General features: G+C 51.4%; 3 protein-coding genes across 12 annotated transcripts in view; all 3 read right to left on the reverse strand.

The window, feature by feature from the left end:
• Window positions 1-5,794, reverse strand: part of RPE65 (retinoid isomerohydrolase RPE65) — a 9,578-nt gene extending 3,784 nt beyond the window's left edge. The window contains exons 1-9 of one of the 3 annotated variants that reach the window (XM_086841453.1): window positions 5,652-5,794; window positions 4,204-4,323; window positions 2,542-2,624; window positions 2,061-2,211; window positions 1,686-1,793; window positions 1,452-1,593; window positions 774-921; window positions 419-500; window positions 97-229 (exon numbers count right to left, since the gene is read on the reverse strand). In XM_086841453.1, coding sequence (XP_086697579.1) covers window positions 97-229; window positions 419-500; window positions 774-921; window positions 1,452-1,593; window positions 1,686-1,793; window positions 2,061-2,211; window positions 2,542-2,624; window positions 4,204-4,268 — 912 coding nt within the window. In that variant the 5' untranslated portion in view covers window positions 4,269-4,323; window positions 5,652-5,794. Of the gene's footprint in view, window positions 1-96; window positions 230-418; window positions 501-773; window positions 922-1,451; window positions 1,594-1,685; window positions 1,794-2,060; window positions 2,212-2,541; window positions 2,625-3,374; window positions 3,513-4,203; window positions 4,668-5,651 lie in introns of those variants that run through there. The other 2 variants (XM_023932251.2, XM_023932252.2) reach the window with 2 other exon arrangements.
• DEPDC1 (DEP domain containing 1) lies at window positions 4,176-15,168 on the reverse strand. 8 transcript variants are annotated; one of them, XM_086841451.1, is made up of 14 exons: window positions 15,005-15,168; window positions 14,227-14,492; window positions 13,510-13,654; window positions 12,709-12,827; window positions 12,184-12,314; window positions 11,716-11,763; window positions 10,891-11,031; window positions 9,599-10,423; window positions 8,884-9,056; window positions 8,061-8,237; window positions 7,691-7,876; window positions 6,965-7,076; window positions 5,789-5,922; window positions 5,507-5,715 (listed from the first exon to the last, which is right to left on the reverse strand). In XM_086841451.1, the coding sequence occupies exons 1-12, from the start codon at window positions 15,056-15,058 to the stop codon at window positions 7,035-7,037; spliced, it is 2,307 nt and encodes a 768-aa protein (XP_086697577.1). In that variant the 5' UTR covers window positions 15,059-15,168; the 3' UTR covers window positions 5,507-5,715; window positions 5,789-5,922; window positions 6,965-7,034. The 8 variants fall into 8 exon arrangements, with proteins under 8 accessions (XP_086697572.1, XP_086697577.1, XP_086697571.1 ...); XM_086841446.1 differs by lacking the exon at window positions 6,965-7,076 and adding an exon at window positions 4,176-4,323 and having other exon boundaries at window positions 5,652-5,922; XM_086841445.1 differs by lacking the exon at window positions 6,965-7,076.
• Window positions 15,169-15,822: 654 nt separating this feature from the next.
• On the reverse strand, window positions 15,823-27,061 carry CTH (cystathionine gamma-lyase). Its single transcript, XM_086841495.1, has 12 exons — window positions 26,818-27,061; window positions 25,192-25,273; window positions 24,558-24,653; window positions 23,122-23,231; window positions 22,266-22,397; window positions 21,013-21,070; window positions 20,675-20,752; window positions 19,901-20,053; window positions 19,576-19,697; window positions 17,849-17,901; window positions 17,435-17,573; window positions 15,823-16,392 (listed from the first exon to the last, which is right to left on the reverse strand). Exons 1-12 carry the CDS (start codon window positions 27,049-27,051, stop codon window positions 16,384-16,386), a joined length of 1,266 nt encoding a protein of 421 aa, XP_086697621.1. The 5' UTR covers window positions 27,052-27,061; the 3' UTR covers window positions 15,823-16,383.
• Between the last annotated feature and the right edge of the window lie 353 nt (window positions 27,062-27,414).

The raw sequence follows: 27,414 nt of genomic DNA on the forward strand, positions 1-27,414 counted from the left end.
GGCTCAGGCTCAGGGAAATGAAGGTAAAGCCAATGGCCCTCCCAGCCCAGGTCTGGCTGCCCAGTCCAGCCCAGTTTGGGATGGCCCCATGCTTACCCCCATGGTCTCGTTGGACTCGAAGCAGTCCATGTAGTTGGCTCCCCAAAGGCTCCAGGAGGAGAGGAACTTGAGGAGGTTGATTTTCACTGGTGTCTCCACAAACACGATGTAGTTTGGGGTCAGCCCAAAGCTGTTGGGAAATGCAGGGGAGCACATCAGGCTCACTGGGGTCAGTTTGGGCAACAAACATGGGGCTGCTCATCTTAAACACGTGAATCATCACTCAGAATGACCCTGATTTTGGTTAATCACCTGATTTTCATTGCTGATTACTTGTGGGAACCAGTCCCTGGTTCCAGCTGACCCCATGGAATGTTACCTGTGGACATAGGAGGGCTTAAACCTGTCACTGCAGGGGAACTGCACCACCACCTCTGACTTGTTCATGGGGTCTTCCTTGTCTGGAATGGGACAGGTGAGAGGTTATGGAGGTCTCACCCACACTTGGTCTGTACTTACAGCATCTACCCAGCAAATTTCTGCCTTTAACACAGAATCCATCATTTAGAACCCACCTGGAAGTGGTTTAGGTACCACTAAAAAAAAAACAAAACTAAAGGAGCTTGAAAAAAAGTCTAACTCGATGAGAAGTTTATTTAAAGGATAAAGAAATGAATCATAAGGGGAAAGTTTCCTAGCTGGCTGAAGAGGAAAGAGAGGTGGGATTGACTGACCTGCCTGCAGAGGAGGAATCCGAATGATGTTGTAGGCCAGGGCAAAGTTTTTCCCAAAGCAATTCCCGATGTTGTAAACGGTGCCGTCGTTCTCGATGTGGGGATGAGCCGTTGCCCCATTGACCGACACATATTTACAGAGATCCACCTGGAGAGCAGCAGGGACAGAGTCAGGAGCTTCCCTGACAGGGGTGGGAGGCTCTGCAAGCTGCTGTGAGTCAATGCAACAAGTTCTTCTTAAAGTCTCCAGTTGAGCTCTGATTTGCAAACCCCAACCCAAACCTGACAATGCTCCAGGGGCTGGAGCTCCTGTGCCATGGGAGAGCTGGGGGTGTTCAGCCTGGAGAAGGGACAGTGCCCAGAGGGGCTCCAGGAGAGCTGGGGAGGGACTGGGGACAAGGGATGGAGGGACAGGAAGGCAGTTAGATGGAATATTGGGAAGAATATCTGTGAGAGGTGTGAGGCCCTGGGATAGAATTCCCAGAGCAGCTGTGGCTGCCCCTGGATCCCTGGTAGTGCCCAAGGCCAGGCTGGAGCAGCCTGGGACAGTGGAAGGTGTCCCTGCTATGACAGAGGTGGCTTTTAAGATCCCTGCCATCCCAACCCATTCTGTGTCTCCATGATTTGTGTTTTAGTTTTACTCCTCCACACCTCTGCTGGCCCAGGACAAAGACCCACCTGCTTGATGGTCTCCAGGGTGTCTGGGTTAATCCTGGTGATGAAATTGGTCTCAGTGCAGGCATAGTAATCCTCACCCACAGGGTAAACATTCACCAGGGCGTTATCCGTCACCTCCACACCTTTGAAGTAGGAGAAAAACCTGAGCAGAGAAAACCAACAGGCAGTCAGGGGCTCCTGGGAAGCTGAAACTCCATGGGACATCCCAGCAATGTCTGCACCAGCCCGAGGTACCTGGAGAAGATGTTCTTGCAGGGGTCTGGGTAGGCGTAGGTGCCAAACTCCGTTATCACGATCCTCTTCTCCGTCATGGCTCGCACGTAGGCGTCGGTCCGGACAAACCTGGGAGGGCCAGGAGGAGACAGTCTGTTACAGGCTGTACAATAAATACAAATATTCCTTTGGTGAACCTCCTGACAGCTCTGGGAGCTCTCCACAACCTCACATTGCACCTGGAGCTGGGTTTAGTGATATCGCTGCTAGAGCTCTTCCAGTGACCACATGGACTCACAACAACCGGTGTTTCCCACAGGCACAGCCCCTTCCTGGCATTTCAGACAAGCAGATGCTTCCTTATTTATTCCTTTCTCTTGGAAAACTGGCACGTACCTTCGGTGGTAGGTGACGTGCCCCTCCTTGAAGTCAAACTTGTGGAGCAGAGCCTGGCCATCGAAGAGGTGGTAGAAGGGCTCGGAGCCCACCTCGAACAAGCCAGGACCACATCTCAGGAGGCTCCCTCGCAGCCAGGTGGGGATCCTGCCTGTGGGAGAGGCAGAGCAGGGATGGACACGGAAATCAGACCAAGGAATTTTTATTGTGGCAGCGAGAAAATCAAAACTTTGACTCATTTTCTAATTAAACTTAAGTGTTTAAACACACATGAGCTCTTTCAGCTCTGATTTCTTCATCTCCACACCAAGACATTCGGTATTGAGATGTCTAAAGAGTTCCCCACCCAATCTGGCCTTTCTCTACCCCAAATCAGCAGCTCTGTAAGCTGTCACATCGAGTCTTGAAAGCCTCTGAGCCCTGGAGGCCCCTGAGCTGCGGGAGCAAAGGAGAGCAGGAGGAGGTGAGGCCCCAGACCAACCTGTGACATGGGCAGTCACTGGAGAGGACAACTCCTCCACTGTCTCAAAGAGCTTCTTGTAGCCTCCAGCGGGGTGCTCCACCCTGGAAGGGGCACAGCTGGGTGAGCCCAGAGCCCCCTCCCAGGGAGGGATGGATCTCTCTGGACGGAACCATCCATGACTTGCAAAGAACTTGAGGGAGGAAGGAGAAGCACCTTTCCAAGGGAAAAGGCTCTGAGGCTCCAAACAGCTACTGAGAACTGTCCTGAGCACCAGGAGGGACAGGGACACCGAGGGACAGCCCATACTGCAGCCCAACAAACCCAGGATACCCAAATCATCAGAAAGTAAAATCCAGCTTGTACCTGCCAGCTCTTGGAAAAGACTTTTTTATTTTACTTTTCTTTTTTTTAAAGAAAAAAATTATTTGTTGTGTTCCAATTTTATCTGCTGCAAAGCCCATGAAGACACACCAGGCACAGGCTGGTGAACTCGGCCCAAAGCAGCTGTGGCTGCCCCTGGATTCCTGGAGTGTCCAAGGCCAGGTTGGACAGGGCTTGGAGCAGCCTGGGACAGTGGAAGGTGTCCCTGCCCATGGAAGGCGGTGGCACTGGATGGGCTCTAAGGTCCTTCCAGCCCAAATCATTCCAGGATTCCACTCCAAGTTCTGGTCAATCCTCTGGAAGCTGGAGGTGATCCTGTTCCCCCAGACCAGAACCGCACCTTGGCATGGGATGTGCCAGCACGAACACACAGAGACCTCCCCGCTTCTCCTCCTGTCCAAACCCTGCTGCCCCCCAGCCATGCTCCATCTGGGATGTGCTCCCACAGAGGGGAGCTCAGGAATACTCACTGGCTGTACATCCTCCCTGAGCCTCCAGAGCCAAGCACGGAGCCAGGGCTGTGCTGGGTATTTATGGGGTGCTGAGCCCTGCCCAGGGCAGCCCCGTCCCAAAACAGCCCCCACCAATGAGAGCACCCCGGGAACAGAGCCGGCTTTCAGCACCAAAATCCTCCCCGGGCTTTGGGAGCTTTTGTCCTGCTGTTCACACAAAAAGGGGCTTTCACTGTTTTTCTGAGACCTAAATTCTTCCCAAGCAGAAGTGATTACAAAGGAAAAAAACCCAGGGAGGAGTGAAGGGGAGCGCACTGGAGCCGTGCCGGGGGCTGGCAGCAGCACTCGGCTCTGCAGGGCCCGTGCTGGCTCCTCCAGAGCCTCACCCAGGACTGATGTGACACTGGAGATGCCAAGAGGGAAGAAAATGCCAGTGGCCAACATTGAGGAATCTCCTGAGTTGGAAGGACCCACAGGGATCATGGATCCAACTCCTGCCCTGCACAGGCACCCAACATTCCCACCCTGGGCATCCCTGGCAGCGCTGTCCAAACGTTCCTGGAGCCGCTCTGGAGCCTCGGGGCCGTTCCCAGGGGATCTGGGCAGTGCCAGCACCCTCTGGGGGAAGAACCTTTCCCAAAATCCAACCCAAACCTCCCTGGCCCAGCTCCAGCCGTTCCCTGGGTGCTGTCCCAGTCACAGGGAGCAGAGGAGGTCCCTCAGGAGGAGCTGCAGCCCCTTGAGGTGTCCCCTCGGTCTCATCCAGACCCAGCATTAGGAACCACCCCTGGTAAGAGTCAACACTTATGAAACCAAGAGTGCTGGAAAAGTAATTTCAAAGCTTAACAAGATCTGAGTTTCCTGCTGTCCCCTCACAGGCAGAGGCTGAAGGTGTTTTGCCACCACATCCATCCAGGTGCTGCTCCCACACGGATGGAAACAGCTCCAAACAGGGATCCAAACTGGGCTGAAGGGACAAAAAGAGACATTGAACACCCCCTGATCCATTTGCTGCCACAGCCAGCACGTGAGGGTTGGCTTCTTTCCCTGCTTTTGTTTGCTTGCTCCCTCTTTCAAGGCAGTGTTTGCACTTGGACAAGGGTTCATTGAAGGTTCCTCACAGAAAAACCAGGAAACTGCACTGAGCTCTTGCTTGAGGCCTCCCATTAACCCTTTCTGTTGAAGAACCATCATTATAATTTCTCTATTTATTCCCATTTTTGGTTAAGTTCTGTCAAAACCTTAGAAGGGAACATTAAATAACCTGGATCAAGAACTGGGAATAATGAGGGCAGGCCTTTGAAAGCCAAATCCTGGGAAATGTGAGCTTCTCACCTAATAAGTTACTTAACTGGAACACTACATAAACAAACCATTTATGCAACGTGGAATGGGGTGGGAAGCACTGGGAGTGAGTTCAGGCAGGTGCTGAGTGCTGGAGGAGGTTGGTTACAGCTGCCCCCTGCCCTGAAAGCACAAAGTTACATACAGGACATTAAGGCATCATTAATATTGGCTAAAATGAGGCTAATTTGGGTTTCTCATTTACAAAACCTCTTTAAAAACAAGGAGAAAAATGGGATTTAAGGTTCCTCCCAGCCCAAACCAGTTTGGGATCTCAGAGCCATGCAGTGGATTAATTATTATTAATTATACTTTCCCAAAAATATTCCTGTAGATTTAAACTCCTGTGGGGGGAACCTTTGTCTTATCATAATTAATAACTCTGGAAAAAAATAGGGAAAATTAGTGTATTCTGTTCTCACTTCATGGATCATCCATCACTCCTATTCTGAGAATCACACCAACAGATCCAAAATGAATTTACCATGAAAACATCAGAAATACGCTTCAAGTCTTTTAATATAAATAAATATCAAAAAGCTGATGAGGGTTTTACAGATGATATGAACAGAAGTATTTATGGAGTGAGATAATCATTTATTTATGGTGAACTGGCTCTCCAGTCCTGAACTCATAGAAGCTCCTTTGTTTAATGACAAACATTTTGAGAATAGAAAAGGCACTTAGTCACAACACACACACACACACACATAAGAGCTACAATAATGGCACAAATTCCCAACCAGACATTTAAAGATTAAAACAGGAGGCAGGTCATTAGTTTCCCATAAAAAACCATATATAAATTTTTGGTTAACAACAGCTTTATGTGTATTTTCACATTTTCCTACTCCAATATATTGTAATAATTTGTAAACAGATAAATATTTTTTTTTTTCTTTTAGAAATTATTCCAAAGTATCTGCACAATAAAAAAAGGTATTTTGGCACCTTCCAGCACAGTGTCCATGTAAACATTTCCTCCTTCTGCAGCACAGCCACCACCAAGCTCCACCTGCAATTCCTTTGGTGATTCCCTCTCAGACTTCCAGCAGGGAGAAACTGCTCAGGAGTGGTGAGATCAGTACCTGAGGCTGCGAAATTTGGCTTTCCTGAGGCTCAGCAAGGGCTGTTTGATGGTGGGTTTGTTCTCCAGGAGCAGAGCTTCCGCCTCCGTTGCTGGGAACCTGCTCCCGTAGATCTGGGGATATTCCTTCTGGAACTGCAGCACACACGGGCACCAATGACAACAAAATCCCAGATCCCACAGAAAATTCCAGCTCCACTCCACGCCTGCTGTGCCTCCAGAGCTGCCTTCCCAGCAATTCCCTGATTTACCCAACAGGGAGCCGGGATTCAGCCTCTTTTGGAAGGGTTCTCCTCCCAGGAAAGCTTACCACTGATTCCATGAAAATGAAAAGACCTGGAATCAGAGTGGTTTTGGACATTTTACCTGTTTCCCATGCAAGGCCTCAGGAAGGGATGAGAAGCTGTAAATACACCTGAACATGAGCCAAACCTTTCCACTGATGGATTCAAACCAGTGTCACTTCTGGTGCTGACACAACTGGCACCTTACCCTGTACAAAGTGTTGGGAATTTGGCTTTTCCCAAGAATTCCCAACATTCCTCATCAAGGAGGATGTGCCCAGCAGGCCCAGGGCAGTGCCCATCCCTCTACTGGCACTGCTGAGGCACCTCTGGGTCCTGGGATCATTTTTGGGCCTCCATTTCCTTCCTCTCCTTTCTCCCCTGCTGCTGTGAATCATTTCTTACTCCTAGCCTTAATCAATTATAATTAACCATTCATTCTTCTCTAAATTCAGAAGTTTTGATGGTCTGGAACCAAACCAGACTCACTTTTAGAGTGAAAGTTTCCACACCAGCCGTGGAAGTCAGAGCTGCAGGAGGGGCACCAAAGCCAAGTGTGGCTGCCCCGAAAAGCTGCTTGTTCAAATGGGAGTCACAAGACTTGCTTAGGAGATTCCAGGACAAGTACAAAACTATTCCATTGGGCAGAAAGACTTGCCAAAGGAAAGAAAAACCCTCCAGGATTAAATCCTGCCACAACTGCTGTGTTTTAGCTTTACTATGAGACAAGTTGTTGGTAGGACAGGGAAGTGTAAGATAATCTTGAGCACTGTAAATGTTACAAAACACAAAGCCAAGGCCACCAAAAGAATGTTTCAGGATCCTCAAGAGAGAATTTGGTCTCTTAAAGCAAAAAAAATTTAGCTTTTAATACCTATTGAATTTAACCCCACCTCTGGGATGTTAATGGTGACTTGGATGGGCAGTTCAGCACAGGAATCCAGGCTGCAATTCCATCAGGAATCACTGAATGGACAGCAGGAGCTCCAGCAGAGTCAGTTGATACTGGTTTCATTGAAAACAATGTTTTCATTGTTTGAACACCACTGCTGCCAGTCAAAGGCTGGATTATTATGGAGTCATTTGGAAGAGACCTAAAATCCCATCTCATCCCAGCCCAGCCATGGCAGGGACAGCTGCCACTGTCCCAGGCTGCTCCAAACCCATCCAGCCTGGCCTTGGGCACTGCCAGGGATCCAGGGACAGCCCCAGCTGCTCTGGGAATTCTATCCCAGGGCCTGCCCACCCTGCCAGAGAACAATTCCTGCCCCAGATCCGATCCAGCCCTGCCCTCTGGCACTGGCAGCCATTCCCTGTGTCCTGTCCCTGCAGGCCTTGTCCCCAGTCCCTCTCCAGCTCTCCTGGAGCCCCTTCAGGCCCTGCAAGGGGCTCTGAGCTCTCCCTGGAGCTTCTCCTCTCCAGGTGAGCACCCCCAGCTCTCCCAGCCTGGCTCCAGAGGATGCAGCATTAAAAACCATCTTTAAAATCCCAGGCTGAGCACATGAAGCACTCAGGAGCTCTTAAGCACAAACACTTCTCAGCTCCTGTCCTGTCCCAGGCTCTGGTGCCTGAGCCCTTCCCTCACAAAGGCACTGCAGGAGCAGATGCAATAAACTCACCTGTTTTAACTTTTTCTTTTTGTCCTTCACAGAGAGGTTTTTATCCTTGATGATGTTCTCCAGGAGCTCTGCCATTGCAGCCTGCGAGGTGGAGACCTTTTGTTCTTCAAACTCCTGAGGAGTGATTTGCTTGCAGTAGGAATACGTTGGCAAGATGGCACAAATTTCTTCTTTTTCCTGTTTGCACTGAAAGAAAAAGGGCTCAGCATGCACTCAACTCATTCTGTGCTATTTGAGTAAGTACCTAATAAACACCCACAAGCTGCAAAACAATATCTGTATATTCAAAATGCCCTGGGCTTATTTGCATTTTCCCAGCTTCAGAAATAGCAATTAAATGAATTTAATGAACTGTTCTCATGGCACCAACCTGAGCCACCTTCATGTACTGGAGGTGATCCCACACTGCAACCTGCAGGTAAGTTGGGACTTGGAATATTTCCTGCTGATGGTCCATTAGGAAGGAAACCAAACGTGAGGAAAGCAGCTCATCCAGGTCCTCCTCCTCTGCACAGCGCAGGACACAGCGGGAAAACATCTGGATCAGCTGAAAAAGTGCAGCACAACTTCAGTGGATAAAGCTGTGGGATTTATTTCCCTCCTCTCCACTCCACAGAGGCACAGATCCTCCAATACCATCTTCTAAATATGGTCACACAAGAAAGGTCATTGTTGTTCCCTCATCTGAATTAAATCCTTTGGAATTGAGCAGCACTCTCAATTAAAAATACATATTCTAAAAAGGTAACAGCAGAAAAAGGCTTAACCTACAGAAAATGAACATCCTCACAGAACTGTGGAATAGAATCCTGGAATGGTTTGGGTTGGGGCAGGGACAGCTGCCACTGTCCCAGGCTGCTCCAAACCCATCCAGCCTGGCCTTGGGCACTGCCAGGGATCCAGGGCAGCCCCAGCTGCTCTGGGAATTCTATTCCAGGGCCTGTCCACCCTCTGAATAAAGAATTTCTTCCTACTTCAAATCAAAACCTCAATCAATCATCTTGAGACAAGTGAGGTGGTGAAAACCTGCAGGCACACCAGGTTTAAACCAGAATGAGATGGGCTTCAAGGTCCCTCCCAACCCAAAGCAGCCTGCCATTCTAAATGGCAGCTGGGTGAGAAATCAGGAGGATTTCTGAGGACTCATCTGCATTCTTTTAATTGGTGTTTAAAAGAGCTTTTCCTTCTCTCACCAAGGACCTGGTGCCCATGGCATCGTGCAGCCGTGGCATGTCAACATTGCCACTGATCCTGGCCATCATCCTCAGCAGCAGCTGCAGCTTCCTGCGGTTCGGGGGTGGCAGCAGCAAGCAGCAGATCTGCAGAGCTTCCACTGCAATTCTTTCCAGGTGAGGCTGCAGGAGATCTACAAGTTAACCACAAAGAGAGCTGGCATTAAGATTTGAAGCAGCTTCCAGTGTATTTTTACCTCAGTATCACAGGTTTTGTATTTTTCAACGTGATTATTTGTTTCACAGAAATCAGCTGTAACAGAAGAGAACGGACAGGCCTTTGTGTGGTCATCTTCAACTTCCTTCATTATGGTGCAATTAGGACCACAATACAATTAAGAAATGACTAATTATTCCCAGATAATAATGATTCACAGAACAGAAAAAGCCATCTCCAGCAGGCAGGTGTGTGCAGATTCCTGCCCTCACCACTTACCTGAGCAGAAAGGCCAATTACTGACACACCAAGCTGATACTCCACAGACACTACACTCTACTGTTTGTTAGCACAGCTACAGCAGTTGAAACAATTTAGGCAGCAGATTTTCTTTACAAACCCCACAAATCCACGCTCTGTGCCTACCCACAAGCCTAGCAAGAGCGGCAGAGGTGAGGGAAGCAGGGATTAGTGAGGCCACACAAGGAGGCAGTACCGCATGCTGCAGAGAGCCCTTACTTGTGCCAGCCAGCACACAGGGGGAGGGGGGGACAGGGCGTTGTGACAGCGCTGTGCTGCTCCTGCAGAGTCTCTTGGGGATGCTGATGGCACAGCCCTCAGTCCTGCTGCCCACGGAGGGGGTGGCTCGTCCTTGCCCGCGGGGCTGAGGCCGCGGCTGCCCCGTGGTCTCAGCGCTGGCTCTGTCAATGGCCCCGCAGCTCCGGGAGCTGCTCCTGCCCAGCAGGCTCAGCTTTCCCCAGGAGCTGCCATCCCCCAGCTCCCCAGCCCTGGGACGTGGGGCAGGCACTCTCCTGAGGCCGTGGCTCTGGCTTTGAGCTGAGCTATGCCAGCCCAGCTCCAGCAGCGAGGTCGCTTTGTGCTCCTCTGGCAGTTCTCCTCTCGCCATGGTGCTCACACCACCTCCCCTCAGGGCACCGCTTCCTCCTCTATCACACACGCTTGAAGCAGCAGCTCCAATTCTTTCCAAGGAGTAACACCTTGTCCTAAATGCTCCAGGTGGCTTTTGGTCATTCCTGAATCCTGCAAGGTTCTGGCAGCTGCCTCCTATCGTGTTCCCAGCACTCCCTTGCTGACGTGGCAGTTTGTGCTGCTGCCATTTCTTTCCACGGTGGTTTTGGGCTCTCAGCTCTTCCGAGGAAAACCTGGAAGCTCCTCCTTTCTCCTCCTCATCAGGCTCTTTGAGGAGCAGGCTTAGGAGAAGACACTCAGTGGACTTGAAAGAGTTCAAGTGAGGAGTTTTTGAAGGCTGAGGGTCACATTTCTCCTCTTGGACAGAAGGTTTTCCACTGCCCAGATCAGGAATTTGGATGTAGCCACACATAACTATCAGGAAATGAGAGAGATGTTAAAGATGCAAGTGGTATGAAAATGAACCAGTTCAGAGAGCTGCTAACTGGGCAGACAGACAACAAAGCTAAGATATTAATTAAGATATTAATTAAGAAGACTTTAGTTCATTCCCAAAGCAATTCAACAGGGTCACTGCAACCAACATGCAATAACAAAGACAGGCAACACTGCAATAGTGAGGAGCAGGCAGAACAAGCACATCTTTTAAAGTTTTTGTTATTGAATGTTTAGAATGTGAGCTGAAACAGCAATTTAAATGGGAAATGATGAGGCAGAACTGCATTTTAATTCACACTAATACAGAATGGAGCAGTGATGATCCTCCTCAGACTGCAGCTCCCACACAGATCAGGGGGCCAAGCTCTGCTTTGAATCACACATTTGTCCCCCAGCTGATCTGAACTCAGAGCTTCCCTGACTCTTCCCAAATTCATACATACCTAAGATATTAACAAAGAGCTCATGGTATTCAAAAGTAAGCAATGGCTCAGGAAGACTGAGAAAATAATCAGCAACTGTTCTGAACACGTCCCGCTCAAAGCCACTGTAGGTGGCTTGGCTCATGTCATTGTTCCTGGGCCCTGAAAAGAGGGGAAGAAAGGAAATCACACCAAAATTCCACAATCCCATTATAAAACAAAATTTTTTAAAGATCAACCTAAATTTATTCTTGTTTCACAAGCAAAGAATCCTATCAGCAATCCCCAAATATTGTATTTGGCACAATTTATAAGCAAAACCAGTGTAAAAGATTCCAGGCAGCCACTGAAGAGCTGTGCTCAGTTCTGTTCCACACTAAGAAAATAAATAAAGAAAAATTAATCTGTGGTCTTTACAGGCTCCTCAGCAAAATAATAACCAACCCTTAGCATGTCCCATCATTTCCAAGTGAAGGGATCCCAGTTCTCCCACAGGGAATCCAAGCTTCTTGAGCAAAAGGAAGCTCAGCACGTGGAGAAAAAAAAAGCTCATTATCTCTGGTTTCATTTGAGAGGCACTCATCTCATTAATTTATAGTTGATTGTTTAAAAACCAAAGAAAATTGATCTCCCCAGAAGTGTAGGAAATGTTTTGGTCCAGCTAAAAGCCAGGGACTGGAAAAGCAAAGTCCCTTTCACTCCTGAAAAACTGCATTAGAGGAAACCACCCCCAGGTATTGCCCAGTTTCTGAGCTGGAACACCACAGATGATTGCACACACACAAACATTTCCCTTTCAACTCTCAAAAGAGGTTTCTGGAACTTAAAAGCTCCTCAGTGACTTACAGTAGGCCAAGCACTTCATGGCTGACAGCACCCAGTGAGGGAGGTCTTCTGAAATCCAAACAGATAAATTAGACATGAGCCCAAATAATTAACAACTAATAATGGCTTCATGTATTAAACAACACAAAGTACAGAAAATTCCATTTAAAACTGATTTTAAACATTGCTACACATGTAATTTTGATAGGATAAAGGGGAATAACTTCAAGCTGAAGGTGGGCAGGGTTAGATGGGATATTGGGAAGGAAATTTGGGCTGCTCCATCCTTGGAAGTGTCCAAGGCCAGGTTGGGGCAACCTGGGATAGGGGAAGGTGTCCCTGGCAGGGGTGGAATGGGATTTAAGGCCCCTGAGCTGTGCTGTGGTTTGGGGGAAAAGTGTAAACAACAGTCTGTGAATCAGATTAATTATTGTAATTATTATTTATAAATATAGATTTTTTAAGCAAATCTAGGGAAATAAAAGTCACCTGCTTTGTCCTGCAGGATCACCACCCCATGCTTGCTGGTGTTGTTCATGTTGTACATGACAAACTCAGGGATGATCTGGGCTGGCTGCAGAACCTCCTCCAACGAGGGCAGTCCCAAAATGGTTTGCAGACTGGGGCAGGAAGAGAGCAAAGATTTGAGAGGGATGGAGGAAAACAAGTTCTTTCCATATCTATTCACAAACTCTTGAAGAGTTTAAGTGCTGTTTGATGATTTCTCCCTTCCAGGAGGAGAATCTGAGGACACTTTTCCCTGGGACAAACAGCAACAATCAGCAAGGAAGAGCACCTGTAGTGTTTAAAATATATTTCAGCACCAGCACAGGATCAGAAATCCCTTAAATGCAACAATCCAATGTTAATAAATGGTTTAAAAAACCTGTGTAAACAACAGAACATATATTCAACTTAAAACATAGTTTTAACTTAATTAAAAACAAATTAAAAAATACTGATTGGGCTATTTCTTACTAAATGAGAAGGTGCTGTGTGTAATTCCTCACTTACTGTATCCGGATGATATTTCTCCATGTTTCTTGCACGTATTCCTGGCTTATTTCCCTCCTTTGCAGTGAATCTTCCTTCTTTACTTCTGTTAAATCAGGTTTTGGTCTTGCTAAGTTTTCCTGAAAAGGAGTGGTTTATACTGTAAGATAAACAAGCCTCTTAAGGCAATTAAAAGTTAGAGAAAATTGGAATTAGAACAGGGCATTCTGTGGAACATCAAATTCCACAAGAGCTGGGGAGTAACCTGCAGCACTGAAACAGAAGCACACAACTAAAAAGAAATGGAAAAAAAAACCCTGATCAATCCAAAATCAGCAATTTAAAATGTAAAACACCTCAAATCCAGATGTATTAATGTGTGCATTATCCTCCTTTAGGACTGGAACTCAAACTCAGAATTTATGCACACAAATCTCAGCTGAATCAAGGGCCACACACACATTCCATCTTCTCCAAAAAGATGACCAATGACACCATTTGTGCCTTTTATCTGTCCCCCAAAGGTAAATTAAACTTCAACAAGGCCCTGTTGTGCAGATCATTTCCAGGACTTCACCTTCCAGCCCTCCCAAAACTTTAAAATCCCTTAGCAAGGATAATTCTGCACTGAGACAAAACAAAGAAAACCCAAACCAAAATACCCCCCCATCATATAAATTTATTTCTTAATATTTCTCAACTCCTTTAAGTCCAAACTATTTTTATTAAAGGAAGATGCCACAACAGAGCAGTGTCACTACATTTTAAACAATAAAAGCAACACAAGACAACTGCAATGCTGAAAGGAACAGAAGTTATTACCAGAGACTGCAGGAACTCCTGTTTTTTCCAAGTCCTCTTGGATGAACTGGGCAGTTTAAAAAGTTTTCCTTTGTCTCCAGGGAAGTTTTCCAAGTTCTCCCTTGGTGGGCTTGGTAGAGGTTTGACTGGAGATGTTGGAGGAAACCTGTAATGAGTGGGAGAGATGTTAAATTTATCCAGAATTGATCTGTAATCAAATAAATTACTTGACAAAACAAAAGCTCTGATTCCATACCAGAGTGACTCTATTAGATTCACTAGAAAAAGGAGAACACTGATATATTTTTTTATTTAATTTATCACATGATAAAGTAGCTTTGGGCTGTTTTTCCTGATGCCAAAGTCAAGCTGAAGATGTTGGCACAGCCTGAGGCCAGAACGTGAGAAGTGAGGGCTGTTAATACCTTTCATTTCAGAGCTCTTTGGCTCTGTTTCCCACTCAGACTTTGTGTAAAAGGTCCAAGAGAAGCAAACCCAGCAGGCAGCTCCTACAAAACACCCTGGCTTTACTCCAAAGCACCGGAGTGCAGTTTGAATTCCAGCAGAAACCTCGGATGGACACACAAAGGAGCAAAATAAATCAGAGGAGCAAAGCGATGCTAATAATCAACTTAAACTAACTTTGCTCAATCCAAAGCAAGCTCTTTCCGCAAACCCGAGCGTTTTTCATTCAAATTCTCACCCTGAAAGACCACGGAACAATTTTAACCTCAGTACCTGTACAGGGCACCGTTGTCCTCCAGGTTTTCCGCTCCCCACCTGCCCTTGATGTCCTCGATAACGTGATTTTTGAGGAATTTCCGCAGGAGCTGCACCGTTTGCTGCCGGGTGACGTCGGGCCCGAAGCTGCTGTGGCTGCGGAGCACCGGGTGCAGCCAGTCCGCGGCCTCGGCGGCGCTGAAGCAGTTCCCGTGCGAGCGGAGCCGCTGCCGGTGCCGCCGCACGGGCATCCCCGCTCGGAAGCAGCGGGTGACCTCGTTCCACTGCGGGGACACGGAGCGCGGAGCTGCGCGACAGCGGCCCCGGGACACCCCGAGCGCCCCCGTGTCGCGACAGGGGCTGGCCCTGAGTGCCCGCACGGGCACCGGCACAGCGCGACAGAGGGCAGGGAGAATCTGGTACCCCCAATATCGCGACAGGGGGCAGGGCGTGGGAGGTCTCCAGGTACCCCCAATGTCGCGACAGCCCTGGGGCGTCCCAGGGCTCCCCCGTGTGGCGATAGCGGGCGGGGCATCCCCGGGGACCCACGTGTCGTGACAGCGAGCAGGGGGTGTCCCCGAGCACCGTCGCGACAGCAGGTAGCGGGGTCCCAGGGCACCCAGATGTCGCGGCGGCGCATCCCTCAGCGCGCCCGTGTCGTGACAGCAATCCCGAGGGGCAGAGCCACCTCCCGCCCCGCTCGCACGGGTGCCACGGGCGCCCCGTTCCCCCCACTCGGTGCTCAGCAGCCTCGTGGCGCGGTACGGCCCCGGGCCCAGCCCCGCTCGGTGCTCACCAGCCTCGTGGCGCGGTACGCTCCCGGTCCCGGGCCGGGCCCCGGTCCGGCCATGGCGGCCCCTCACGCCGCGCAGCACAGCGCCCCCTGCCGGCCCCACCGCCCGCCCAACGGCCGCCGCTGCCGCCCCGCCGTTCGAATCCGCCGCCGGCCGCTGATTGGCCGAGACGGGCGCACGCGACGCGTGACGTCATGCGGCGGGCCGGGCTGAGGGGACGCTGCAGGCCACGGGTTCGGATCCCGCCCCGAGCACCGCGCGGGTGTTAATTACCCAACGGAAATTCATTAAAACCAGTTCGTTACTTAACAGTCATTAACGTGCTGTGATAGCTGGCCCCGCCTCATGTCAGAGCTGCTCCTGAGGTCTAGGGGGTGGCGCTGGGTGGGCTTTGAGGTCCCTCCCAACCCAAACCAGTCTGGGGTTCTGTGGAATGAGGAGGTTTGGGTGGGAACGCCCCCACTCTGGTTCTGTCAGGATTTAATCCCTCGCTCAATGAAGGTTATTGTGCCTGTGGCCAACACAGAATTGTCCTTCCTGTCTCCATCTCCCCCCTCTCCCCTCAGCTCCATCTCCCCCCTCTCCCCTCAGCTCCATCCCCCCCTCTCCCCTCAGCTCCATCTCCCCCCTCTCCCCTCAGCTCCATCCCCCCGCTCTCCCCTCAGCTCCATCCCCCCCTCTCCCCTCAGCTCCATCTCCCCCCTCTCCCCTCAGCTCCAGCCCTCCTGCCTTCCCCACAGGGAAATTCCAACAGCTCCAGGGTCACTCCATCCCATGATTTTGAACACAAGGAGTACGTGCAAATGAAAACACAAGCAAGGAAACGAAAAGCGTATTTTAATTAAAATTATTACAATCATTCCCACAGCACATGATTTTTTTCTTAAAAGAGACAAAGACTCCTCTTTAGAAAGTTGTTATCTGCCAGGTCTTGGATTTCACTTCATTTTCAATAAAACATCAAGAGAAGAAAAAGCTCTTCAGCAAATTTCCAACTTAATTAAAATAAATCTGAGCTCAATCAAGTTTCTGAGCTGATGGGTGAGAAGAGAATGACCTGAGAGCAGCAGCACGAACCAGCCCTTGTGCCCCAAATCCGCAGCAGCAGGAGAAACCCTGAGCTGTGCTGGGAGAACTGGGATCACATTCCCGGGGTGCCCACGGCTGCTCCCACACAGCTCCTGGCTCCAGAGCTCGCCAGGGAGAGCCCAGGCCGTGCCCAGCACACCCTGCACAGCCAGGGAGAGCAGCCCAACAGCAGCACGGGACAGCCCCAGGAACCCAGGCTGCAATTCCCAAAGGCAAAGCAAGAGAGGTTTGGTTTTCCGTGTCCTTGTCCACAGCCATGTCCAGTTCCAAGTTCCTTTTTGACCCCCAAGGTTTATTTAAACTGCAGGAAGGAAAGGGAGGGATCATTGGGCTCTGCCCCTCTATCAGCCACACATTTTTATTTTCCTTCACATAAAAAAAAGTCACATTTTAGCATTAGATTTTGTTTTCGTGCTGACAAAGAGAAATATGTGGAGTTACTGATGATAATTTTCCCTCTCATAAGAAAAGCCCAACATTCCCCCCAATAAAAAACAACCACACACAAAAAGAGAAAATACAGGAACAAACCTTTCCTACCCTCTCTGAAACTCCTCCCTGACAAACCTGAAACTCACCCTGAGCCCTGAGTGAGTCTCCCTCAGCCTGACCTGAGCAGGGAAATTCCCATCACTGCAACCCCTGGGACATCCCAGCTGTTCCTGAATCCATGGGAACTGTGCCTGGGACATCCCAACTGCTCCTGAATCCATGGGAACTGTGCCTGGGACATCCCAACTGCTCCTGGATCCATGGGAACTGTGCCTGGGACATCCCAACTGCTCCTCCATCTATGGGGAACTGTGCCTGGGACATCCCAACTGCTCCTGAATCCATGGGGACAGTGCCTGGGACATCCCAACTGCTCCTGGATCCATGGGAACTGTGCCTGGGACATCCCAAGTGCTCCTCCATCTATGGGGAACTGTGCCTGGGACATCCCAACTGCTCCTGGATCCATGGGGACAGTGCCTGGGACATCCCAACTGCTCCTCAATCCATGGGAACTGTGCCTGGGACATCCCAACTGCTCCTGGATCCATGGGAACTGTGCCTGGGACATCCCAACTGCTCCTGGATCCATGGGGACAGTGCCTGGGACATCCCAACTGCTCCTCAATCCATGGGAACTGTGCCTGGGACATCCCAACTGCTCCTGGATCCATGGGAACTGTGCCTGGGACATCCCAACTGCTCCTGAATCCATGGGAACTGTGCCTGGGACATCCCAAGTGCTCCTGAATCCATAGGAACTGCCCAGGGTCCATCTGGGAGGAGCTGAAGGCTCATCCCATGGGAAAGGTTGATTTGGGATTATTTCTGGAGAGGAACTCCTCACTCACCGCAGTCTCCAGGGCCTGCTTTAGGTCTTCGATCAAATCCTCCTCATCCTCCAGCCCCACCGAGAGGCGGATCAAGGTGTCAGTGATTCCCAGAGCTTTCCTTTCCTTCTCAGGCACTGAGGCGTGGGTCATGATGGCCCTGCAGGGATAAAAACCATCATTGATCTCAAGAATTTGGGAGTTTTATTGGCAGAAGCAGCCAGGCTGGTTCCCTGCCAGCACCCCTGCAATGGCAGCAGGATCTGACACCTCCTCTGTGCCACTCGTGGGACCCCACAGGTGCAAAGAGCTCCTGGCAGCACTTCCTGCAAAGGATGGGAAGGATGGGAAGGATGGGAAGGATGGGAAGGATGGGAAGGATGGGAAGGATGGGAAGGATGGGAAGGATGGGAAGGATGGGAAGGATGAACTCACGGATGCTCTGCCAGGCTCTCGTAGCCACCCAGACTCTCAGCCAGGGCAAACACCTGCGGGAGAAAGGGAAAGCAGTTGTTATCAGGAGTGGGAAGTTGTGGGATCACATTTATGGGAAAATGAACATTTACTAAATGAATTAGTTTAACCTTCTGGAATAAAAGAATAAGGTCGTCTTTGTAGATAAAAAAAGTAATGTTGCAAAAAAAAAAAGAAGCAGAACAGTTGTTAACAAACAAAGGGGTGTCAAAACAAGTAAAATAATGTTAAACCAACCAATTAGATTGAGAAAAAAGACTTGTGCTTGCCTAGCAGACAAGACAAAATAGAGCTGCCCATCAAGAAATGAGTAAAAAAAGCAAAGCAACCAATCAAACAATACATGACTGTATAAACCATGATAAAAAGTAAATATAAACAATGTTTAAAACCACAATAAACAGCTTTTACTTGGTTCATATTAAATCATACAGAATTCTTTATCTCCTCAGGAGTTTATGGATTCACTGAAAGAGAGCTGATGGAATCAGGGAATATTCTGAGTTGCCCACAGGGATCATTGATCCAGCCCCTGGCCCTGCACAGACACCCCAACAATCCCACCCTGAGCATCCCTGGCAGCGCTGTCCAAACCCTCCTGGAGCTCCGGCAGCCCCGGGGCTGGGACCTCTTCAAGGACTTTGAGGAAAAAGGAAAGTTGAGGGACTCCTTTTCCCCCAGCTTTTCTATAATAACTTTTATATTCTAAAGTGTAATAGGTGTAATTAGGGAATAAAGTTCACATCTGGCAGGTAAGAGCTAAGACTGAAAACAGACTCATCCTGGCCCATCCCTGGGAGTGTCCAAGGCCAGGCTGGAGGGGTTAGAGCCACCTGGGACAGTGGGAGGTGTCCCTGTCCATGGCAGGGGTGGAATGGGATGAGCTTTGAGGTCTCTTCCCACCCAGAGCAGTCTGGGATTCTGTGGAATGACTTTCCTACCACCCCAGTGACAACGTGATGCTGTCCAAGTCACAGGGGTTGGACAGCCATCCCCCTCCTCCTGGGCACATCCCTGACAGCTCCTGCCAGAGCCAGCAGATCTCCTGGGCCAGGATTCAATCCTCTCCCTCACATCAAAGGATATTTTGTGGGCAAATCCCATTTTCAGAGAACTCCTTTCCAGGGGATGACATCAGCTGGCCAGGAGGGCAGGGAGGAGAAGGAAGTTCTAATCCACCTTTGCCACTCGTCACTGGTTGTTTTTCCAAGACCAAAGCAGCAGAAACACCAGGGCAGGTGCGAATTAAGCAGAGCTCAGGGCACAAACACCTCTCAGGGCATGGGCAGAGCCAACCTGGCCAAACATCAGCACAGGCTGGACCAAGGACCCAAGCAGGCACTCGCAGAGCCAGGGGCTCCCTCTCTGCCCCACGACTCAGGGCTTTCCTCAGTGCCTCTCCCTCCCTCCCGAGGGCACTTTGCAACAGCCCAGCAGAGCTGCCCAGGCTGCAGAAAGCCCTTTGTCAGCAGCAGCTCCTGGGCTCAGCTGGCCACCCTCACCCTGGGAGCAAACAAACACTTCCAAGGGGCTGAGGTGTCCCTTTGTTCCCTCCCATTAACCCCCATGGACAAATTATCCGTGGTTTGAGAGGGGCACACACACAGCACTTGGCAGGAAAAGCCACTTCCAGCCTCCCCTCAGCAGGGCAGGTTCAGCTCCCTCTGAAGTTGATTTTATTCCTTTACCTTCAGGCTCTTGAGGAAGGCAACGGCATTTTCTTTTTTCCCTTTGATGTAGAAGGTGATCATCCCAGGACAGCCTGTGCACTGCTTCTGCATCACATGGTACTGGGGGTGGGAAGGCAACCCTGGAACAGGGAGAGTTGGGAGAATTCCCAGTGAATTCCAGTCCAGAGCTGAGCACCCAGCCCCAGGAACGGGGCACCACAGCTCCCAAACCCCTGCCCTGGGATGCTCCCAAATCCCTGCCCTGGGGATGCTCCCGCATCCCTGCCCTGGGATGCTCCCAGACCCCTGCCCTGGGGATGCTCCCAGACCCCTGCCCACTCACCTGGGTAAATGACCTTCTCCACCCGGGGATGGGTTTCCAGGAACTTGGCCACAGCCAGGCCGTTGTGGAAGTGCAGCTTCATCCGGATGTGCAGAGTCTTGAGCCCCCGGTTGCAGAGGAAACAGTCAAAGGGAGAGGGGACAGCTCCCAGGGCTGGAATGGGAACAGAATTCCACAGAATTCCACAGCAACATTGGTGTTTTGCATTCAGCAAAGCCAAACACACCCTCATCTCCAGCATTCCTGAGCTTAGAACAAGTGGGAAGACACCCGAGGCAATCTCTGTTCCTCATCTCCCACATTGGGGAGCCAATTAATGAGGCCAATTAATGACCTCAGGCCTCAAGGATTACATTTATTTGGCACAATGACCTTCCCTGCTGAGGGCACAACCCTGGACAGGAATTTATTCCTGACAAGAGGGAGGAAAATTGCTGGAATCAACAGAGAACAGAAAATCCTGCATTAAGCACACCCTGATGGGTGAGTGAGTTTCAAACCCCCCAAACTGCAGCTGGGCACCTCAAGGGTTTCAGGATAGACCTCAGTGCTCCCCTGAAGTGCCTGGGAAGTGCAGACCAATGTCTCTCCTTCCATGGGAGTTTTTCCTTAGTGGAGTTTTTATTGGAGGATTTTTAATTGCACTTTACTCAGTTCTGCCCATTCCAGTCACATTCCCAGGCAGATTTCCCACTTGTGTGCATGCACACCCTCCCCAGCAGGAGCTGTGGATGTGAACAGGATTCCTGTCAGGAATTCCTTGTCTGGACTTACAGTTCTGCAGGAATTTGAGCCTCTCATAGAGATCATCCCGGTTTACAGACACCAGGCCCATGAGAACATCGCTGTGCCCTACAAGTGACAGGGGACAAGAATGGGATCAGCCACTCCAGCTGCTCCAGGGTCCTGCCACAAACCCCCAGGGACACCTCCCACCAGCCCAGGCTGCTCCAAGCCCTGCCCAGCCTGGCCTTGGACATTCCAGGCATCCAGGGGCAGCCACAGCTGCTCTGGGCACCTGTGCCAGGGCCTGCCCACCCTCCTGGCCAGGAATTCCTTCCCAATCTCCCATCTAACCCTGCCCTAAGGATGTGCTCAACTCTCAGGCTCACCATTCATGTACTTGGTTGCAGAAGACACACAAATATCAGCCCCCAGGGACAAAGGACGCTGAAAGAAAAGGAAAATAACATCTTAACTCAAGTTTGGGTGCACTCAGGTTCATTCCCAGCCATTCAAAGGGCTGGGAGCTTACACAGGAAAAATGAGTGTTGGAACAAACACAGAAACCTGAGGATGACAAAAGAACATGTGCTAAAAGCAGCAGCACAGGGAGGCACTCTGAATTCAAGGTAAGCACAGGAAAATGGGATTTAAAAGCACTGCTCCAGCTCCCACAGGCTCCAGGGAGAGAAGAGAGTGAGCACATCCACAGACAGTGCACAGCTGGGAAAAACCAGTTCTATTGCTCAGCTGAGGCAGGGACAAATCATGGCATCCACCCAGAAAGTGCATTTCCATGGGAAATGAAGGACTCTACTGCAAAGCAAAAGAACTGCTTTGTTTTCCAGGTGTTGGAGAGCCTGCCCTGCAGGAGCTGAGAGCAGGAGGAAAGGAGGTTCCCTTGGCAGCTCTCTCCCCTCACCTCCCAGCTCTCTGCCCAGCAGCCCCTGAAGTGGCACAAACCAGGACGTGGATGGGCAAGAGCTGGTGAGCAGTGCCAGATTTTTAATTAATCACTAATTAAGGGACTTTGCACATGATATCAACACATTCTAAAGAGTGAGGGCCATCACTGTTAAAATGGAACGAAGCAGGCAAAGACTGCTGCTGCCACAATGAACACAGACTCCCACGCAGGGAATGTGGAGATGCCCAGCAGAACCATCATGGAAAGGGCCTTTTACCCTCAATATTGATGGACAGATCACTGTGAAATTCTCCTTTTCTTAGCCCAGTGTGGTGCCTCGGCTACTGCTCACACCAATTAATCATTAGCACTGCTTTCCCTCCACGCCAGGCTGCTCCACACACATTAACCAGCACCCTGTGTTCTTCCACACAGCCCTTTCTGGAGGAAATTTGGAATTCTGAAGTGAGTAACACATTGCAGGGGAAATCTTGAGGATGCTGCTATGTTCGAGGCCAACTGCAGAGCTGCTTGAGCTAAGCATTAACACTTTTCTGCAGAGTTCTCTTAATTCAGCAAGATCACAGTGCCCTGAACAGGCACTTGGCACTCTGCAAAAAGGGTGACTTTACACCTACAGCACCAAGCCTTAGCTTGGTCTCCTGGGAAATAGATCTGATATAATCCCTTTCCAATCCCTTTCCCCATCCACCTGCCCTGGGGCAGGTGACACACCTGGAAGTAGGCAGACATGAAGCTGTTGTCCACTGCCAGCAGCACCCCTGGCTGCCTGTGTGCCACGTCTGCGCAGGCTTGGATGTCGATCACCTTCAGCGTGGGGTTGGTGGGGGTCTCGAGCCAAACCAGCTGCACAAACCCAGAAATGGCCAGGTCAGAGCTGCCACTGCTGGGCTGAGTCCCAGGGGCTCTGGGGCCCAGAGGTGCCAGCTCCCCGGGGTTGCTGCGCTGGGGACGGGCAGCGGCCCCGCCACAGCGAGGGGAGGCTCCAGCCGGCTCCTCCGAGCTCAGGGAGGTTTCCCTTCAGCCGGGCTTGAGCCATCCCAGCACATCCCAGCTGGAGAAGGCCTCACACAGCCGGGACAGAGCCTTTTCCCAAAGCCTTTCCCAGCGGAGTTCCCTTCCCCTGGGGCAGGGGATCTCCCACCCAGCGCCACCGAGCAGCTCCGGCTCTGAGCTCGGCCTTCCCCTGCTCTCTCTCCCCTTTTCCCTTTTCCCTGCTCTCTCTCCCCTTTTCCCTGCTCTCTCTCCCCTTTTCCCTTCCCCTGCTCTCTCTCCCCTTTTCCCTGCTCTCTCTCCCTTTTTCCCTTTCCCTGCTCTCTCTCCCCTTTTCCCTTTTCCCTGCTCTCTCTCCCCTTTTCCCTTTTCCCTGCTCTCTCTCCCCTTTTCCCTGCTCTCTCTCTCCAGGGTTTTTGCCCTTCTTAGGATGTTTTCCATGAGGCAGCACTGTGGGATATGGTGGGTCCAGCTGTGCCCCGAGCTGCCCCCCTCAGCTTGACACAGCCCCAAACTCAACAGGAGCAAGGATAAAACAATTTAACACCCCTTTAAAACCCATTTCCCTCTCCCTTACCTTGGTGTCTGGTGTAATTGCAGCTTCCAGGCATTTTGGTTTTGTGCAGTCAACAAAAATTACTTTCAAATTATTTTCGGAGGCTACTTTCTGGAAATACCTGTTTGTGCCTAGAAAAACCCAAAAATGACAAAATGAAACAACTTCCCTTAACTTTCATTCCCTGCTCTCCAGCCTCTTGCATCATGCAGTCAGCAGGGCACAGCTTTATGCTGCACACCAAAAATGGCACATTTTTATTTTCTTTATTTACAAAGTTGAAAGATTGTTGTGGATTTAATGATATGAATTAGTAACAAGGTGAATATGGGATCAGAGTGATTTAGGAAGTACTTGAAATCAATGTGGGGTTTATGATCAGGAAGTTAAACAGAGATGAAGAATCAAGGGGAAGACTTCAGCTACTGCTTCCCATCATTCCATTAAAAATGATTCCTTCCTGTCTTTGAAGCCTTTCCCTGGAAGATTAAAAGCTTCCAGCAGCAACAGCTGATCAGTGGATGTGCAGCACTCACATTTTCCACACACAGGAAATATTGCCTGGATTAAAAAGGAATTGATTGGGTCCTTTTGCCAAGGTTATCCCCAGGGACTCAGTTCTCCATCTGAGCATGAAGGGATGGAACACAGAGGTGGATTCTGTGAGCTGAAGAAAACATCTGAGGGATGTTTGGTCTTTTGTGAGAAACCCTTTCCTTATAACAAACAAACAAACCAGGGGAGAAACAATGAAATTCCCCCCTGCAGAAACCAGCCCAGGCTGAGGCTTTAATGGGAATGGGCTTTGCCTGACAGAGCCACCCTGAGCCCCTCTGAATGAAGAACTGAGCCCCTGCTCTGCCTTAATGACTCTGATTAATTGAGTGGTGGGGGGAGGGCTGGGAGTGAGAGGAGCAGAGTTTCCTGCTGTCTCCAGGATCCAGCTGCACTTTGGAGGTCACCTGGCAGGGCAGACACAAAAAGCAAATGTGTGTTTGTATTGGATGTGCACAAGCACAGGGAACTCACTGAACAGTCACCATTCCCAGGGAGGGCAAAGGGGATTCCTTTCATTTTCCAGCTATTGCTTGGGAAAAGCCACCAGTGACTGGGCTCTGTAACCTGCCCTGCACAACACCCAGGCTGGATCTGTGTGCCAGGACCCAGAGCAGGGCCAGCTCTGCTGGTCAGTGACACAGGTGACCCAGCCAGGACACCAATGCCACAGCAGGGACAGCCAGGCTGTCCTGGGAATCAGAGTGAGCTCACCCTGCTGCAGGACTCTGCCAGAGCTGGCTGCACTCTGCCACTGGGGAGTGGTGAGTGGAAGGGGCATTGATAGAAACAGGCTTCAAAGAACAGTGAGGTCCTACATGGGAATTCAGAGCTCCTGAGAGCCACAGACGGGTTTGATCCCTTGCACAATGAAGGCTGAAGCCACAGGGTGCTGTACCCACCTCCATAGACATCATCCATGCAGATGACTGTGTCCCCTGTCTTCAGCAGGTGACAGATGTTCAAAAGGGCTGCTAAGCCAGAGGAATAAGCCAAGCCTGAGGAGAAAGGAGTCAGTGGCAGATGGGCAGTGTTTGATGTGACACAACAAGTCAGACTTGCCTTGGCCTTCCTCACTTTGCCTCTGAAAAGAACCTGTTCTGTCACTTTCTCACTTGGAACATGGAGCCAGTGAAAGCAGGAGCTTGATGTGCACAGCACAGAACCAGCACAGACACTGGGACAGACTGGGACAGACTGGAATGGGCTGGGAACGGGGGCTGCCTGCTCCCACTGCCTCCAGTGCTGCTGCACAAGGATGGATCCAGCTCAGCTCAGGCATCAGCCACTGTGAGGAAGCAGGAGACAAACCCAGGGATGGAGCTGGACTCCCCTGAACGAGAAGTTCAGGGCTCTTCCCCACCTTGGAGCTGCTCCTGCCCACAACCAACAGCCAGAGCCGTGGTCACAGAATCATGGAATGGTTTGGGATGGAGGGACCCCAAAGCCCACCCAGTGCCACCCTGTGCCACGGGCAGGGACAGCTCCCACTGTCCCAGGCTGCTCCAAGCCCTGTCCCACCCATGAGGTGCTCACAGTATTTGGCTCCATCAAGGGCGGCCGCAGCCTTTTCCAGGCAATCCCGAGTGGGGTTCCCAGACCGGATGTATTCATAACCCTGCAGTGGGAATAGGAAACAAACATCAGAGAGAGCACTGGGAAAATCTGTTCTAGGCTCCTTAAAGAGCCCTGGCTGAAGGCACTCAGCTCCTCCCAGCCAGGCATCCCTGCCGGGAAAAGGGGCCTGGGATGCACTGGGGCAAGGAGCCACATTGTCCTGCTTTTCCCCAGACCTGTGGCCACTGTGGGAGAGAGGGCTTGGGCTGCAAAGTCCAGCCATCCTCAGGGTGGCTCAGGCTGGAAGGGACCATGAGGGTGCCCTGGTCCCACTCCCTGCTCAGCAGGGCCATCCCAGAGCACAAGGCACGGGATCCTGTCTGGACACTTCTGAATGTCTCCAGTGAGGGAGACTCCACAGCCTCTCTGGAGGGAATTCTCGGGGAAAAAAATGTGTGTCCATCTCCATCACAGCCACAGGGTACTGGCCAAATCCTCTGGTCAGCTCTTGAGAAGCCACATATTTCTCAGTGCCACAGCTTTAATGCAAATTCTGGGGGAATTTAATAAGGAAAATACCACTCATGCATGCATAGATGCAGTTGTTACCAAAAGAACCTGCTGAGCACCCTGGGATTTGCCTGCTTTTAGGATTTTTCTTTAATGACAACTTCCTCATAGTCAGGAATCCTGCAGATCACTCTGGCAGAGCTCCCGGCAAGAACATGGATCCTGTCATCAGGATGTGGATACAGCAGCGTGACTCCTCATGAGGGCTTCCTCAGCACAGCTGGGATTCTGTGTGGAATGAGGAATCACAAGGCAAATTCCCCCTGCCTGACCAGCACAGCTCGAGTTTAGAGCAGGTGCTGATTTAGAAATGGAAGCTTTGTGACACGTCCCGTCAGAAATTCAGCACAGTTTAATGCAAACCTTTCCAGCACTTTCTATAGGGCAGCCACAAAATCCTCAGGAAATATTCCTTTGGTTTGGAAGGGAAAATGAAGCAGACTCTTATATAAAGTGTGCGTAGTGGAGCAGGGATTCTGGCCGGGCGCTGGGGCAGGTGCAGGGCAGGGAGAGCCTCCCAGATTCCCGGCTCCGGGCAGCCCCTGGAGCAACATCCCAGCGATCCCTGCTCCCTCTTCCCCGCCTTTCACACGGGAATCATCCCAGCTTCATCCCAGTCTTATCCCAGCCTCTCCCGACCCCCGGCCGCTGTGGGAGCACAGAACCCCAGCTGGGTCCGGCTGGAAGGGAGCACAGCGGCTCCTCCGCTCCCATCGCTGCTCAGCAGGGCCATCCCCGAGCACAGGGCACGGGATGGGGGGCGGGCGGCTCTGGGATGTCCCCAGTGAGGAGATTCCACCGCCTCCCAGCGGAACGAGATGCTCGCGTTTGCCCGGGAGCTGCCACGTGGGGAAACACCGGCACCGGGAGCTGCCTCCCCTTCCCCGGACCTGCCGCCTCACGGAGGCCCAGCCGGGACACGCCGGATGCTCGTGGCCCCCCGGGTGTGCCCAAGCCCGGAGGAGGGCTCGCTGTCCCCGTGGGTGACTCAGTGCCCCGCGTGGGGCTCGGTGCTCCGGTGGCGGCCGCACTCACCGCGTGTTCGCCGGGCGCCCGCTGCTTGAAGGTGGTGGAGAGCGAGATGGGCGGCACCACGGCCCCGGAGCGCCATTTCTCCGGCTCCTGGCCGGCGTGGATGGCATCGGTGGCGAAGTGCTTGAAAGGCGGCAGAAACCCCTCCGTCCCCTTGCCTGCCATGGCCGCGGCTCTGTGGGACCGGCCCTCAGCGCTCTGGGGGCTCGGCGGGGCGGGACTTTCGCGCCTCCTCATTGGCTGCGGCGCCGGCGGGGCGGGGCCCCCGCGCCCTCCCATTGGCTGCCGCTGGGGCGGGGCCCGCCCTGCACAGGCAGCGCCTGCCCGCTGGGGGGCGCCCCGCTCCGCGCGCTGTGGGGCCGCTCCCGGGCGCCTTCCCCGGATCCGGGGGCGCCTTTCCCGGGGAATAACCGGGAATAATCCCGCAGCACGCGGCTGATCCACAGGGGAGCGGAGTGCTCACTGCCCGGCTGCGCTGCCTGCAGCACCTCAGCACCGGGGAATAGCTCCAGGCGCGGCACAGGCCGGGGGGCACCTGCTGGGACAGCTCTGGGGAAGGACCTGCAGGTGCTGAGGGACAAGGAGCTGTCCCTGAGCAGC

The sequence above is a fragment of the Cyanistes caeruleus genome, chromosome 9, assembly GCF_971803275.1.
Source record: "Cyanistes caeruleus chromosome 9, bCyaCae1.hap1.1, whole genome shotgun sequence".
Classification (NCBI taxonomy): Eukaryota; Metazoa; Chordata; class Aves; order Passeriformes; family Paridae; genus Cyanistes; species Cyanistes caeruleus.

Coding starts and splice junctions, on each gene's coding strand:
- DEPDC1 (XM_086841445.1), bottom strand. CDS start 15,058: ATGGCCGGACCGGGGCCCGGCCCGGGACCGGGAGCGTACCGCGCCACG. Junction 14,493..15,004: donor CGTACCGCGCCACGAGGCTG/GTGAGCACCGAG, acceptor GTGTCCCCGCAG/TGGAACGAGGTCACCCGCTG. Junction 9,057..9,598: donor CTGTGTGCTGGCTGGCACAA/GTAAGGGCTCTC, acceptor GTTAACTTGTAG/ATCTCCTGCAGCCTCACCTG.
- CTH (XM_086841495.1), bottom strand. CDS start 27,051: ATGAGGAGGCGCGAAAGTCCCGCCCCGCCGAGCCCCCAGAGCGCTGAG. Junction 24,654..25,191: donor CCTTGATGGAGCCAAATACT/GTGAGCACCTCA, acceptor CTTTCTCCTCAG/GCTTGGCTTATTCCTCTGGC. Junction 19,698..19,900: donor GGAGAAGGTCATTTACCCAG/GTGAGTGGGCAG, acceptor TCCCTGTTCCAG/GGTTGCCTTCCCACCCCCAG.